At 40.0% G+C, this 16,505-nt stretch overlaps 1 protein-coding gene across 2 annotated transcripts in view; it reads left to right on the top strand.

Moving 5' to 3' along the window:
* Positions 1-15,944, top strand: part of efna5b (ephrin-A5b) — a 151,607-nt gene extending 135,663 nt beyond the window's left edge. Inside the window, exons 3-5 of one of the 2 annotated variants that reach the window (XM_041788325.1) lie at positions 9,981-10,046; positions 10,391-10,471; positions 13,293-15,944. In XM_041788325.1, coding sequence (XP_041644259.1) covers positions 9,981-10,046; positions 10,391-10,471; positions 13,293-13,420 — 275 coding nt within the window. In that variant the 3' untranslated portion in view covers positions 13,421-15,944. The remainder of the gene's footprint in view (positions 1-9,980; positions 10,047-10,390; positions 10,472-13,292) is intronic. The other variant, XM_041788326.1, reaches the window with a different exon arrangement.
* The last annotated feature ends 561 nt before the right edge of the window (positions 15,945-16,505 follow it).

Below are 16,505 nucleotides of genomic sequence, written 5' to 3'. Positions count from 1 at the left end.
GGTCAGAGAAGTGATCATTCTCTTTTTTTTTTGTGTCTGAACCAACTTTACCTTGAATTGAAGGCTTTCATTTATTCAGTAAGGTCAACAATGTTTCGGTGAATCTGAAAACCTTAAAGTATGAAGGGCAAACATTAATTAATCCCAGCAGTGCTTTCTGAAAAGTAAAAAATGTATTCTGACTACAAACTGTCTAATTAACTAGATGGAGACATATGTAGAGGAGGGCACTGTTGTGGTAGAAAGTAGCCTTTTGTGTGTGTGTTCATATCCAAGCCTGTCCTCTCTCTTGGACACTGGTTTATGTAAACTCAGACTCCTGGACTCCTGGACCTAAACTGTGCAAACATGCTTTGAGCGGTTTTAGCCACATGAATAATCTCACTGAATCAAAGACAAGGCCAAAGGCAGGGTTTTTTTTTTCAGAGATTTGGCAGAATCGGCTCACTAGGAATGCTCCACGCTGGACACAACATTACCGGACATTTTGTTTAGCCTCCCATCCTAACAAATAAGCACAGATCAAAGGATTACAGCACTATTATTAAAAGCAGCTGGAGGCCTGATGCAGGCTAGTACATGCTCATGTCTATGCAAAGCTTGGCTTTTTAAATGTCCAATCTTTTTTTGAAAAATACTGTAAATACCAAAATATTAACAGATAGCAGCAGGTTTTAGCAATGATTTTTAAGTTAGTCATTCATTTGTTTACCAAAACTGGAGAATTTATTGTATCTATTATCACAATTTAAAACGATCTTTTTCCGTTATTTTCTTCAGTCATTGGTTGTAATGTAGTACAGCTGCCAGGTGGTGTCAGTATCACATCTTAAAACTGTCTAAATAACTAAAGAAGGAAGCACTAATGTCCAGTGGCACAAATAGAGCATAAAGTGTAAGTTCATGTAAATTACAGTGTGAAGCGCTGCTATAATTGAGATCAGCTGATCTCACACAAGCCCTCATCAGCTGAGGAAAGCGGATTTTTTCTAAGCATCTAATGGCTTATCATTTACATGCTGCCTCATGTAAACTGCTCCTCTCTTGCTCTCTCTGCAAGCTGCTCTTTCAGCCCTCCTCCGCCCCAGCTCCTCCTTCATCCTGCTACTAGTCTGGCCATTGGTTGAGGTACCAATAGTCAGCATAAAGCTATTTTTAATCCTGATGTCGGTATTATTTATTTGTACAACTTTTTGACTCCTTTTCAACCCATTTTTGCTACTTTGAACCAATTTTTGCTGTTTTTTGCCCTTTTGTGCCATTTTTTGCAGATTTTTGTCACTGCTTTGCCACTGTACTCTTGTTTTTGCCTGTTCTTTTGCTGCTGTTTTACTACTTTTTAACACATTTTTGCTGGTTTATGCACTTTTATGCCACTTTTTGCTGCTGTTTAGCCACTTTTTGCCCATTTTTACCACTGTTTTACTACTTTAATGCATTTTTTGCTGTTCTACACACTTTTATACCATTTTTTTGCTGCTATTTTGCCACTTTTTGCTCATTTTCCAGCTCGTTTTGCCACTTTTGTCCTATTTTTGCCACTGTTTAGCAACTTTTGATCATACTTTTTTCCATTTTCGACGCTTTCAACCCACTTTTGCTACTTTTGTTCCTTTGTGCCACTTTTACCCCATTATTGCTGCTCCTCCACCAGTTTTCTCAGATTTAGTCCATGTTTGCCACTTGCAAACTTTTCGCTAACCTTTTGAGCCTTTTTTTCCACAATTTTTTACTAATTCTCCATTAAAGTTGTCCCAGTTTTTTCTGCTTTATTTTCTGAGGTGCTGACTTTTGTGCTCATCATGGCTTAGCTTAGAAGTCTAACATTACTTTTCCTATGGTTTATTTCAGTGTGCCCATTCACCTTTTTCACATCACCAGTGAGGAGGTTGTCCTGTTTTGAGCAAAGGGGTTTACATTTTGAAGAAGGTTTTATTGGTACTACAGCATAGATAAATGAAATTATGTTTGTTGCATTGATAAGATTATTATTCAGGTTAAGAACTGAATATGGTCATCACAGCTTAATTTTACAGTGGACCATGATTTTGCTGACCTCCATGGGCCCCCAATTTGGCTGGCACCCAGAAAATGCTCCCCTTTATGCCCCCTTATGGGTGGCCTAATCTGTGCATCCCCAATACATTGTTCATGGATGGTGATGCAAGTAAATTTGAAGTCAATATCAGACAATGACTTTTTTTTAAAATGACAAACCTTGTCTGGAAGTTGTATTTCTTCTACTATATGTATCTTTTCTTGTTATTGTCAACTAAATCAGTTGTCATCTCTGTAATACTTCTCACTACTTAAGGCCTTAAAAAAATGTCATTTTCTCACAGTTGTCTTCTGTCTGGATTTTTTTCAGTCTCAAGCAATTTGTTAATTTTTTTCAATCATGTAGATTTCCTCTTCTGTCTCTGTTCCTTGTTCTTAGGTAGGGGGGTGTACTTTACTCTGCTTCCTATTTCTATTTATTTTTGCAGATGTTAACCATATTTCAACCATATTTCTACCCTTAAATTTACATAGAGTATCTAATTCTGCAAATAGTTTCAAGCAATTTGAGCTGCTGTCCTGTTGATCTTCAACATAAAACTAAGCTTTGTAGTTGTGTTGGAAATGCCCATCAGCACATTTTTTGCTCACCATGATAAGATCCTGACAAAATCTGATTTCATGTCAGGAAAAGAAATGTGAAATTTTGAGACACTTTGACTGACTTTGTCTGTGATATTCTTTTAGACGTAATCATTTCATGGCCTAAAGAAGGGATTAGAAATCAATATCCTACCATGATTCTTTCCTCTGTATTTACAGGGTAAACCATGTTTTAAGCTTCCTATCACCACAGAAACACGGTTTTATGTCCACATGTCTGGAATGTGCTGTTGACTCGATCATTGAGCGCCAAAGGAAATGTGTTTTCCAGATAACATTACAGTTGCAATAAAGCACGGCTCGGTCTGTGATTGAAACAATACTGCGCCTAAGCCGCACTGAGCCCACCTGTTTGTTCTTCCGTAATTGGATTCTGCTTCATTCCATTTGCCTTAATGCTGATGCATAATGCAGTGTACTGAAGGGACCAGCCATTACCAGCCAGGGGACGAGGCTTGGAGGAGTAACCTGACCTCCTCCCCCCACAGCCATCTCCCCATCACCCCCCCCCCCCCCGTCTCGTCTTTGGGACATCTTTCCAGGGCTTCTGTCCTTCAAAGCAGCCACTTGCTCAGACTGGATGGATTGATGGTTAAGGCTGTGGGCCCTGATGGGAACCAGAATAGCAGGTGTTGATGTTAAGGCCTAAAAGAACAATAAGCTGGACCTCAGCAGCATGTTAATCCAAGATAAACAGGAGCTGCTGTGGATGGTTTGGGCCTGGGTGGAGGGATTCTCTACAAACACAGTATGAAGAGCAGCTACCAAGAAAGGAATGTGGGGCCAAACTTAATCTGTCCTTTGTAGTTAAGAATGTACGTCAACACACCTCAGTCATCCTCTGCATTCAACACAATGTTAAATAGTAAGTGGACAGCACTTATGGAGCATTTACTGGTGTTCAGATTGCTAAAAGTGTCCTACAACACCATCATATTCATCCTCTCATTCATTCTACATTCATGCACTGGTGGCATTTGCTGCTATGCGAGGAATGCCCATCAGTGTTGATCCAAGCACATTCATAGACACTTAAACACACAAATTTAAGCTAAGCCTGCAGGAAAAAATCCAGGGTTTAGTACTGTGCCGAAGGACACTTTTAGATGTGAATTTCTAGGAATCAAAATTCCAATCTACCAATAACAGGACGACTAGCTCTACCTTTGAGCCACACATTGTCTCCCAGTACTATAACATTGAGAAGGGGGATTTGAATAACCTTACTAAGCAGATGGACTGGCCAGATTCCAAGTCTGTCTTGAGGCAGATCCTTCTTGCAAGGCTTCAAGCTGGAGGCCCTTTTTCCGGGTCTTTTTCCCCGCCAGAGAATAACCTGACCAATCAGCATCGTTTGAGTAGAAAGATGAGACAGCTTGGTTAAAGGGACTGCTAAAAATGATGGCCAGAGATTAGCGTGGATGCAGCTATAGCCGCAGTTTGAACTTCAGTAAATCGTTTTGACCATGTCTACATTATTTAATGTATTAAGTTACTGCCATGTGATTGGCTGATTTGCTATTTGTGTTAACAAGCACTTGAACAGGTGTACCTAACAAAGTAGCTTGTGAGTGTAAATAAAAGCATGAAACCCCAGAAATAAGTATTTTGACAAATTGCAACTAAAAATCACTCATGTTTTAGCTTATCGATACTGCTATTGAATCTCACAGGCTCTGTGACGTAACGTCATTTTAAGATACACCTGATTGTAAAAACATGCATCAGTTCTTTCAAGGGGAATATAAACTAAAAGCACATCAGTATTGTGCATCACATTAAACCATAATGTACCTTCAACTGTTGGCTTCAGGAAAAAAGACTCCACCTGTGAATCACATGCCATCATATCTGCCAGTGCTGGGATTAATAAGCACTCATTTCACTCTCTTCAGCTGCTTCAGGGCAGTTTCTTCTTCAGCTGCTCAGATAAATGCAGAAAAGTGCTCCCAATTATGTTACATTATATTATATTATATTATAATTATAATAATTAAAGTTAATTAGTGAACTTAACGAGTTGAAAGAGAGAAAATATGAAGCGTTTAGGTAACCTCAGTAAAATAGATGACTATATTCTATAAGTTATATCTTTAAAAGACACATAAAAATGTGAAAACTTAGTTTTTAATGAGAAACTTCAATAAATATAGTTGTTTATATGAAGAATGTGTTTATATTTGAGGGATATGCAGTTAAAATAGATGTGACAGACTAAGTCTTTTTAACTCAAGCACTACTCAGCTTAGACCACTTCGAGTGTAAATAGTTGTCCTCATTTTGTCTTTCCACCAAACTGTAGAAAGTATCGTTAGTGGTATCTATAAGGACTCAGATCAATAAGCAGTATCGATAAGGGTATCATTACCAATAAGAATTAACGACCCCCATCCCTAATTGCCAATGTATTTGTACAATCAAGACTGTGAATGTAGGAGTTGTCCTACAACTTTTGATGGATCATTTCCTCCCCTAGTCATCTGTCTGACATTGAAGAAGTTTTTTCTTTTAAATTTTGGTCATTTTTTATATAAAGCACATGAAAAACATCAAAGTATTGATGTTGTATTGACCTTAGTTTTTATAGTACCATCTCACCAAATAAGATTGGAACCCATGTACCATCTTTTTTTATTGAAGTCTAAAGATGAAACAACTCAGCCACACTGGTGCAGTGTGGTTGATCTTTGTCATACACTGGATTATATGGGACATCCTCCTGTTGCTGCTTCAAACTACCAAAGAAAACATAAAAAACGGTGGAAATGACTTTGATCATGTCTATCATAATATCTGTTCACTGTTGCACCTTTCGTTTTATGTAGGAGTTTGTGTGTGATGGTAACCATCACAGCTGCTTCACTAGGTGTCATCCTGACAGAGACTCACACAGGCCTGTTACCGTTTTCATCTGTGCCATACTTCTCTCATGATCAGCTGCCTGTGCTAAGTGGCTGGTGTCGATGGCTGTGACTCAACTCGCCCACCACAAAGATGAAGATAAGACATCTGGAGATGATGTGTGTACATGCACTCTGTCAAAAAAAGAGCACAAAGTAGTGGTGGGGGAAAAAAAGCAAAGTGGAGCAATAAGAAGGGTGACATAAATTGTGTGGGTACTGGTGTGTATATATGAGTGAGTGGGTGAGCAGCGGTGGTCAAGGTTCATTAGCGTGTCATCGGCTGCCTCCACAGAGAAATAATAAGGCTCCTCTCTCTTCTCCCGGCACTTTTATTCCCTCTCTGCATCCACTGAATATGAACCCAGCTGTGGAAAAAAAGACCTCCTGATCTCATGCCACCTCTCTCGCACGCTGACACATGACTAAGAAACAGATAGCAGCTGATGAAGCGACAACATTAAAATGGCAACAGCGAGGTCGAGAGGGGAGAGGCAAAGAGAGGGAGCCTGATGAGCCGTAGAGACGGCTAGCAGAAATGAAAGTGATTGAAAGAGGGTGCAGCCTGCATTCGGTTAAAAAACTGGCGTCTAGATCTCGGTAAATCAGGGCAGGAGAGTGTGCAGAATGTAAAAGAGGAATAGATTTTCATCTGCGACCCTTGTCTCCTGTTATTAGTCAATAATTTTTCTAATGAATATATTCCCAGGCTAGGCAGACAGCTCACTGCTTTTTCCACCACTGCCACAGAAAACAGATCCTGGTGAACGTTGATTAAAGAGATGTGTTTACAGACATTTTTGATTGCAAGACATTCTGCAAATTGAAGATGCCCCAGCAACAATTTCTTTCTGAACTCAGATTTCAGTACATCCTGGCCATTAATGAATAGCTTTCCGGAAATGCTGCTAGGCAGAAATCCTACATATTTGACGCATCGAAATGTAAAACTTACTATCCATGTGTGTACCTAATTTGCACCTCATTTTCACCATACAGAAATATACCTTAATCAATGTAATGTTTCCCAACTTGCACATCTGTGCACATGTTGTCTAAGGCATTGCCTCACTCAGCTATTCCTGCTTCCACTATATCAGAATATCCAGGAAAAGTGATGTCTAGACATACAGTACAAGATATGTGGAATTTAATTTGTATAACATAGAATTGCAAGTTAAGTGCTTAACAACATGCAGTTAAAGCTTAAGGAGAAACCAGCAGAGAACAGGCAATTACACACCACATCATTTGCTACTGTCACTGATGGTAACAGAGTGGGGAGGAAAAGCCTTCAAATCATAAAACTTGTGGCTGGAGATATAACCAAGTTTGGTAGAAGGAGAAGGCTTCTGATGGTGTTTGTCAAGAAGAACAAGCCACCATGATGGCAACAAACAGCCAAGAGCGAGGAAAGGATAAATGAGGAAGGCGCAGAATTAGGGCAGCATGTCGACAGAGTGGCTGTACAGACTCGTGGACAGCTCTCAGTGGCGCTTAGCACTTCAGCACACAGCAACAAACCTGGTGGACCACTTCAAAGCAGCTGCTAAAGAGCAGGGCATGTTGGGTAAAGTTTGAGACAAGGTCTGGGTGCATTTTTTAAAGTAAAAATGAATATATGATTTATGAATAGCTGCCTATACTTTCTTCAGGTAATGAGAGTACTTACAGTGAGCAGTGAGCACAATATGAACAAAAGACTGAGGCCCCGTCCACACGGAGATGAAAACAATATATTGCCATTTCGTTTTTAAAAAGTTTTCCATAAAGACGGGATTGTTTCATAAAATATCTGTGTAAGCAAGGAACCACTGAAAATGACTGAAAACGCTGTAGTGCATATGCCAAGCCTGTACATGGCGCTGTATTGCTGCCATGGAAATGCACCAAAAGAAAGAAGAACATCACAGAAAACTGACACAAACTTTCTTCTAGTTGCCCTTCTGGTTGTTCGCATTGGATTTAAGAACATTTGGTTAATGCATTTCAAAGTGGTGGTAAAGAGCAACAGAATTTGCTGTAAAAGCCAATAACAAGCTAAGTAGCTTCTGCAGCACAAACTGAACCCTGTCATCCGCCATTGTTGTTTTGGCCAGACCCGTGCAGGCATCTTAAGAGAGCTACGCTATGTGTGATGTAAACGTGTCAAGAAAGATGCGGTTGGCTGTCCACACGGAGACGAAATGGTAGTCATTTACCCTCGAGAGAGCGATAAGGCAAAAAAGATAACAGAAAAAGCAGTTAAACTCTCCGCTTTGGACAACTGTGCCATCTCTGTGGTGGAGAATTTGGGTTTTTGTCATCTTCTTGAGCTTTTGGACCCATGCTATGCCCTGCTGTCTCGACATTACATTACTGACACTGCCTTACCAGAGCTGTACAACAAAGTACGTGACAGCATACTAGAGAATTTAAAAGCAACTTTGCTGCCATTAGCTTCACTACAGGCGTTTAGATGCCGATGTTTGCCCCATGTCACTGCTGAGCCTCACTGAACAGTCCTCCACCTTTGTTAGTCCATTTACTTCAGTTATTTTTGTAAACAAAAACACTTGAAACTCTAGTCTAAGTAATTATGAGTATCGGATATACCTGTATCGGCAGGTATTCAATATTAAAAAATCGTAGCGAGATCGGAGGCCTAAAGTGCTGATCAGGACATGATAAACTTAATAAAGAAATGTGGCCCAGTTCTGATAAAACTGTTGCTATACTAAAGCTACTTTACGTCTGAGCTAAATGCTACACCAGCAGCGGCCATTGCTACTCTCTCTGAATACAAGAAAACTGCCTCATTCTCCTCAAATGATGCTGATTGGTTAGGTCTGTTTTTGTACCTGGCGTAATCATTTCAGAATGACGCTTTGTAAGGTCAACAATGTACCAGGAACCCACTTTAATCAAAAAACATGGTTTCAGGGGACTCACTCCATGGAAAACCTCTCAATACCACTGCCTCTCCAATACTAGTGGGATTAAATCTCTGCTGACATTATCTAGCTTTATAAACCTTGAGTTTTGTGGATTATTTCTCTCTTTGGATTATTAGTATCAAACGAATGCACTGACTAGCATTTTGGCTAATAATGCAAACTTGTCAGAATCAGGGCTTGGTGCCTTTATTAGGATACCAATACTCATACTGATAATGCTCTACTGCAGATAACTGAAGATCAGAGAGATGTAAAGACTGTTATTTTAGAGGACATAAAAATGTTTCCAGGAAATATTTGTCCTCTGTGCTTGTGCGGTTGGTGCATGTGCTGTAAATATGACTTCAACCTGTCAGTTGAGCTTTGATGAATGGATAGGGCTTCGCTGACAGACGAGAAGAGTGGGTGACACAGCTGGGAGAGAGGAAGGGGAGGGGAGGGGTTAGGTAAAGGTTCACTAGAGAGGAGTTGACAGATCCCAAATGGTAGCCTTTAGAAATGCTTGGCTTCATTGCATCAGCTGTGGAATGATCCACAGAGGACATAAAATGATGCCCGAAAGACAGCTCACAATATGGTCTCTCTGGAGCTGCTGAAGGGGACGCTAGAAATTACCGCTAGTTTAAAGTAAATAGCTTAAATATATCACAATGATGGGAAAATTGTGCAATATTCTCTGTATAATGTGAGGTCCTGACATGAGAAAACAGCATATATTTTTTTAACTTCTGTACATTTTCCTGCCATGATAGATACTCACAGTACAGACCCACCATACTCCAAATGACATGTGTTTGACCCCTGTCCAGGAGACAGCACCTGGTGCCTCACCACAACACCATTAGTGGTCAACCACACACTCGCACACACTCTAAGACACACATGCACGCACTTGCTGTCCACATGAGATATTTTTAGGAGATGTGATACAACCGCTATGGTAGCTAACGCTCAGAGATTCACACCCCACGGGCTTGACAGGAAGGGATCCATTTCCTGACAGCAACCACAAACCATCCACACATGCCGGCACACATCCTCGAACTTTGTGTCTTTCAGAGGTTGTTGGGCAGAAAAATAGAAAAAACATCCATATGACGCCAATTTCCTGATCCGTACTAAGCTGCTGCCAAATGCAGAATCTAAAATGATACAATTAAAGTGTGAGCAAAGCATTCCACTTTCCCTAGAGAGGTTTCCACGGCACATCTGTAAATGCTTTATGGCTATAATTTCACAAGAACCATGACTAACCCTACAAAATCCACTTAAGAATCAACATTAACTTTCTGATGTACTTGTTTTTCTGAATAAACTCTGTTTTAGGCATCGTCTACAGGGAATTTAGTTAATTCATTAATGAAAATCTCTTTAAACAGACCTTCATTCGAAAGAAAAACTTCTTTGGAAAATATTTTTATTGTCTAGTGCCCATGTAGTTCACGTATATTAACAAGTGTCTACCTTTTGTTATTGTTTTCAGCCTCCACCATCGCTGAGAACGGGAGGAAAACATGCCTGAAGCTCAAAGTTTTCGTCCGACCATCAAGTAAGTGTTTGCATGCAGCACAAGGCTTTAGTAATAGAGCTTATTGAAGTACACAGTTTGATTGAAAACCAAAACAGTTTATGTCTACTCCTCTTCCTCCTCAATTACCTTACTGTCCAACATTCCCCTATCACAAACCTCCTAAGAAAACGTCCGATGGAAAACATGATACAATGATGGATGCTCACATCAAATGAAAACCCAGAGCACTGCATCTGACTGTTGCCATGAACTTTGTTGCTTGGGATTGTGGATTTCAGGGCTGAGAGGGGGGCTTCAAATGTCACTAACCTATTTGGCAGGTACTTCTAATGATCTCTCATTCTCTCTATTCTCTGTTATAGACAGCTGTGTGAAAACTATAGGCGTACATGACCGCGTTTTTGATGTAAACGACAAAGTAGACAATACATTAGAACCAAGAGGTTAGTATGCTTCCCGCTTTTTTTGATTCTTTTCAGTATGATCTTACATCTGTATATGTGTTTCTTCTTTTGTGGTTCTTAATTGTGATGCTGTTTGAAGCTGGTGTGTCTGTCATTCTCTCTAACTGCCTCATAATCCATGCTTCCTCCTTAAATTCACAAGCTTTGTACTGATTTTTGCATGTTGTATTAACTGAGATATACTGATATATGTATGTACATACACTGTATACATTCCGTATATACTGTATAACATATATCATAATCATGAATATGTCAGTTTACAATACATGTGATGGTTTTACAAATGTGAATGATTCACACCTACACTTAAAAGATGTTTTTACATAGGCACGATTGTTTAGAACAGTGGTTCCCAACCTTGGGTCCTGGTTTTTTTTGAGATTATAAAGTCTTTGTTTACAAGAAAACAAATTCAATATTGAAAAGTGTAAAAAGTCAGAAATGAATAGAAAAACACTACAAATATCAGAGTTTAAAAGTCTTAAATTTTGATGTTAAAATCTTGCAAATTTCAAGTAAGTCAAAATGATGGTGGAGCTGGGGTGGAGGAAGGTTGCAAGAGCAGCTTGCAGAGATAGCGGCAGAGTGTAGCGTGAGAGCGATGCTTAGAGCAGATCAGCTGGTCGTCACCTAATGAGCGCTTGCGTGAGATCAGCTGATTTCAATTATGGCAGCGCTTAACTCCATGGCCTGCCTGAACTAATGCGATACGCTCTATCTCATTTCTCTAGGGTGGCCCTAATATACTGTCTTTATGGATAGTTCGTAGAAAAAAAGCCATAAAGAAAAGAAGAAAATATCAAAATAGCTTTCAGAAAGGACTATGAATGAGGGATAGTGAGTTCCTCATTTATATTTAAATTAAAGCCTTTGTATCACATTTTCCTATAAAGAGCTGTAAAGTTAATGTTTTCACCTTTCAACATACAGCCAGGAATTTGTGCCCATTATTTCTGTAGAGCATTTATAAGATCAGTCACTGATGTTGGGCGAGACGGCCTGGCTCCTTACCTTTGTTCCAGTTCATCCCAAAGGTGCTCAATGAGGTTGAAGTCAGGGATCTATGTGAGCCAGTCAAGTTCTTAAACACCAAACTCATCAAACCATGTCTTTAAGGTCCTTGCTTTGTGCACTGGGGAACGGTCTTGTTGGAATAGAAAAGGGCCTTCCCCAAAATGTTGCCACAAAGTTGGAAGCATAGCACTGTCGAAAATGTCTTGGCGTTCTGAAGCATTTAGACAGCCCTTCACTGGAGATAAGGGGCCTTGCCCAAACCCTGAAAAACAGCCCCATACCACTGATTAACCCTCCTTCACCAAACTTTACAGTTGGCACAATGCAGTCCATCACAGTACCAGACTTGAAGTCCCCGAGCTCTTCAGAACACCCCATTTTGTATTACAAAAAAAGAATGCATGGCTAGGTGCTTTACTCTATATATTAATGGCAACGGGTCTGATTGAAACACCTGCATGAGGTAGTCAACAGGTGTGGCCAAATACTTTTGTCCATATAGTGTACATTTAAATGAATAAATCCATCCATCTCTTAACTATCCAACTTATCCTATTAAAAGTCAAGGCAGACTGGAGACAATAGAGAGACAACCAACCAGACACACTCACACTCACTCCTACGGGCAATTTAGGATCACTGATTGGCTTAATGAGCAAGCTTTTGGTCTGTGGGAGGAAGCTGAGTACTTCGAGAGAACACAGGAGCACATGCAAACTCCACACAGAAAGTCCCTCTTCTTGCTTCAGCGCAACCCCGGCAGTACTAAATAAATGAATGCTATTAAGGAAATAGACTGAACACATGTACACTTAAAAAAAATATATTAGCCAAAGTGTATCCTCTCTGAGCTGCTATCTGGTTCTGCAGCACAACATTGATTGTTTTCTGTGCTGCATCTTTATGTCTTCATATACTGAGTCACTGATGTGAAACAATCCCCCACAACATCATCCACATGCTGCCATCTCAATCCCAGCACCGGCTCACCACATGGGCTTAAACAATAGAAGAAAGCCCCGTAGGGACCATATACATAACAAACAGTCCGATTTTGATGGATGTCATTCATCAGAAATATAAATCTTTTACACTCTGAAACTGGATGGGTGGGTTCTGTAGGAAGATAGTAGTTCATTATTGACTAACATACTTTCACAAGGCAGGATATATCAAGACCTGGTCTCTGCATGCTCACCCATCACCCTAGGCTGTCTGCATTTTTCATGGCTGCCTCTCACCTTGCATGCTTCTTTTGGCTCATTCCCCTTATTACACTCTCCAAAGGAGGGAAATTAAAACAGTCATCCGTCATCCACTGCTGCCACTTCCCCCTGCACCCTAACACATGCATACACCCACACATACTGTACATTTGTATAGTTATGTAACTGCCCAGTCCTCTGTTCTATCTGTCCGTCCTTTGCTGTGCGTGGGTCAGCTACTTTCCCATGATACAGAGGGCATATGGCTGCTCACAGATACTGATGCCACAGCCAGGGATGCTACAAAGACTCCTCAACTGGGAGTTGAAAATACACATTTAATTGCAAGCTAAATATCGCAACTGAAGTTCATATGGCAACTTTGACTTCACACTGTTAGTTCATGTTTGAATAATGCACTACTGTCTCCACTTTTAATTTTGAAATGTCGCCACTTTTTGCTTTGGACATTAACACTTCAAAATGTATCTTTATTTTTTTCTTTAATGCATGGTTGCATAAGAGAATTTGTGCCACAAACAGTGGGTAATCTCTTTTGTCTTTTTCTGTCCCTTCAGACGATACCAGCCATGAACCGGCTGAGCCCTCCCGGAGCGATGAAACAAACGCTGCACCACACCAGCAGAAAACAAGTCCACTCCTGGTTTCATTGCTGGTCTGCCTACCAGCACTCTTCACTTTATAGCGCCTCCCTCTGTCCTGGAGGGCATTTACACCTAGTGTGGCCTGAATCTGCCCGAGGCTGGCTGCAGGGAAGAGGCGGGAGTTCTGGTTGGAGCGTGTTTTTTTCTCGCTTGATTGGGCATCAGAGCAGGCTTCTCAAGGAACCCTCGATTTTTCCCAGAAATCTATTTAAGTGTTCTTTCTCCGTCTGAGTGAAACAAAGTTGATGTTGGGAGTGGGAGAGACAGTTCCGCCTCTTTAACCTTCAACTAAGATGCCAAATTCCCCCTTTTTTGACACTTAGTGATTCTTAATTTCCCGTGACTTTTTTGTGACATCCCTTTACATTGTTGTTTATGTCATTACAGCACTGATGTTTACCCACATACACATGCACACATGCTTACAGAGACAAATACACAAACCGTCATTAGCAGTAGGCTTTTTTTTACAGACTTGTAGACAGTAGCAGCATTACAAGGTAGGAAAGTGAAGATCGTAGGAGTTAGAAAAGACTGTACATAAATAAGTAAATAATCCCGAGACCTCTCCAGAAGCCTTTCAGAGCATATTTTCTGCTGGGTCATATGAGGCATATCTTTGCGCCTCTGTTTTGCTTGGAGGAGCTGAAAAAAGCTACAAGATGAATACATAGAAAGAGAAATGGTTTTAAGCAGAGCACTGAGAAGTACAAACATAGCATGCACCTTAGCCCCCTGATCTTCAGCCTATGAAAATGGTGCCCTATTTCTCTTGAATATGAAGTGTATTTAGAAGGATAAGCTACTTTGTCGAGTTCTTGAGTTTAACACCCGTGAACAAGGAGGCAACTTTTTCCTGTCCTCTTCCAAGTTGAGCATGTCAGCCTGCTCAAAACACCTTGCAAAGATTCATTCTGACCCACAGAACAGCTAAATTTAAAATTTTCTCCCGACACTCTGTGGACTGCTATTAAGATTGAGAATCGATAGCTTTTGAAATTAGATCACACGATTTCCTGGCATCTGCCACGGTCATTTTATGCTATGTTTACTGAGCCAGGCAGCGGTCGTTCTCTGTGTTCCATCTGGATTCTTGTCCATGTATAAAACTCTCTCTTAAACATCTGCATGCACAGATTTTTTTCCTCTAGAAACGACTGTTAAAAAATAATCCATTCTAAATTGGACATTTTCTTCATCACTGAATCGTTAAGTCAGTAGTGTCACCAAATGTTTTCTTTCAATTTGCAGACACTGAAAACTTTGTATTTGTGCATCTCTGGATTCCACAAAACAAAGGTCATGCTCAAAGCTCCTGTGGGGAGGTTTTAGCTGGTTATTAAAAAGGATGAAATTTATACTGATTCCTCTTTATAGCTTAGAAAAGCAAATGAGACCATCTGTGACATGATTGATTATTTCTACATAGTAATTTTTAGGGCCATAAACCACTGCTGTAGGGTATGTGTCAGACAAAGTGAGTCAGAGCATGCTGGAAAAACAGCCCTTTTTGTTTCACATTTTCCATGGCAAAGAGTCAAAGCTGGCGATACATTTAACTGTTTAAAGAAAGCAGGATTAAATTTCACTTAGAAAGTTCAAACTTAAAGCAACAATATGTAACTTTTCCACCATAAAAGTGAAGTTTTAAAGTAAATCTAATGGTACAATCTCTGTCAACACTGAGCATGGAATATATATTCCATTTCCACAGAGAGCCCTGGTCATCTGCTTTCAGCACGATGCAACTTTGACAGCAGATTGTTGTGTTCTTGCCAGGAGTTAGACTTTACAGGATTGGTTCACACTCCTGCTTAGAGCTACAAAGAAGCCAGTTTTACAGCATTGATTCACACTCTGGCTTTAGGCCAAAAGGAAGCCAGTTAGAAATGAGACTGTACGGCACTGGTTCACACACCTGCCTAGGTCTAAAAGGAAGCCAGTTAGGAGTTAGACTTTACAGGATTGGTGCACACACCAACTTAACATACAATGTACACAATAGCTGAGACTACAAGATAAAACAGCATAGTGGTGAATGAAAACAAAAAAAGAGAGGAACTGAGACAAACTGTGTAGGAAGATAGTCAACAAGCAACACCTGGATGGTAGATGTTACCAGATTGTAACATAATGTTATTTGTAACCTTTTTAAAATTATTTATTTAACTTACAGGGACGATGCAAATCAATCGACATTTCTGTAAATATGCCAGAGTTAGCCAAAAGGCTAGTTTCTATTTGCAATCTTATTTTTAGAAGCTTTACCAGGTGCAGAAAGTCATCCAACTCAAAATTTTGCCTCAGGATAGGACACAAATAATTAAATAAATCCATCTTACACAGAAAAAAAAATAAAAAATCTTTCTTTGCTGCCTTTATCAGTTTGGGACCTTACATTTCAATTTCAACAAGCATTAACTTAATTTAATTTGCAAATAAAGCCTTGTAGCGCCACATTATGTAATAATGTAATAAATTTTCAATTCATTATGTAATAACGCCGCATTTTGTAAGCCACTAAGCAGTTAGGGTTAGGGCAAGGTAGTAGGGTATACCCTGGAGTCCACCTTAAGTCCTAGGCTTAAGGTTAGGTGTTTAGTCCAGAGCCCTGAAGGGGGGTTAGGTTTAGGCATAAGTCGCTAAGCAGTTAGAGTTAGGGCAAGGTAGTTGGGTAGGGCATACCTTGGAGCCCACACTAAGTCCAATGGTTAGGGTTATTACGTAATGGGGCGTTATTACATAAAGTTGCGCTACAAGCCTGCACCATTATTAAACATAAATAGAACCATTTTATGCTCTGTACCAGAGTTATCTTAAAGCTAATTTACATCTGGAATACCTTGGATGGTAACAAATTACCCCCTCCAATACAACTGTTTAGCAGCAGATTATGGACATCATGGAAACAGTTGAATGCATAGACACATACTCCACATGCAAACAGTTAGCAAATAACTGGCTTTAGATGCTAGCAAAGTCACAGCTGCTTGAAATCTGTTAATATTACTTTACCTTTAATAGTTGACATGGTTCTTTGGCTTCTCAAAACATCTTCACCAACGTTGCGGTCCTTTGTCAACAAGCTGGTAATAGCTATTTGTGTTTTACAGCATTGCAGTTGCA

This window comes from Cheilinus undulatus, linkage group 5, assembly GCF_018320785.1.
Source record: "Cheilinus undulatus linkage group 5, ASM1832078v1, whole genome shotgun sequence".
In the NCBI taxonomy this organism is placed as follows: domain Eukaryota; kingdom Metazoa; phylum Chordata; class Actinopteri; order Labriformes; family Labridae; genus Cheilinus; species Cheilinus undulatus.
The sequence above is the reverse complement of the archived record's forward strand: the minus strand, read 5'-3'. Positions and strand labels throughout refer to the sequence as shown.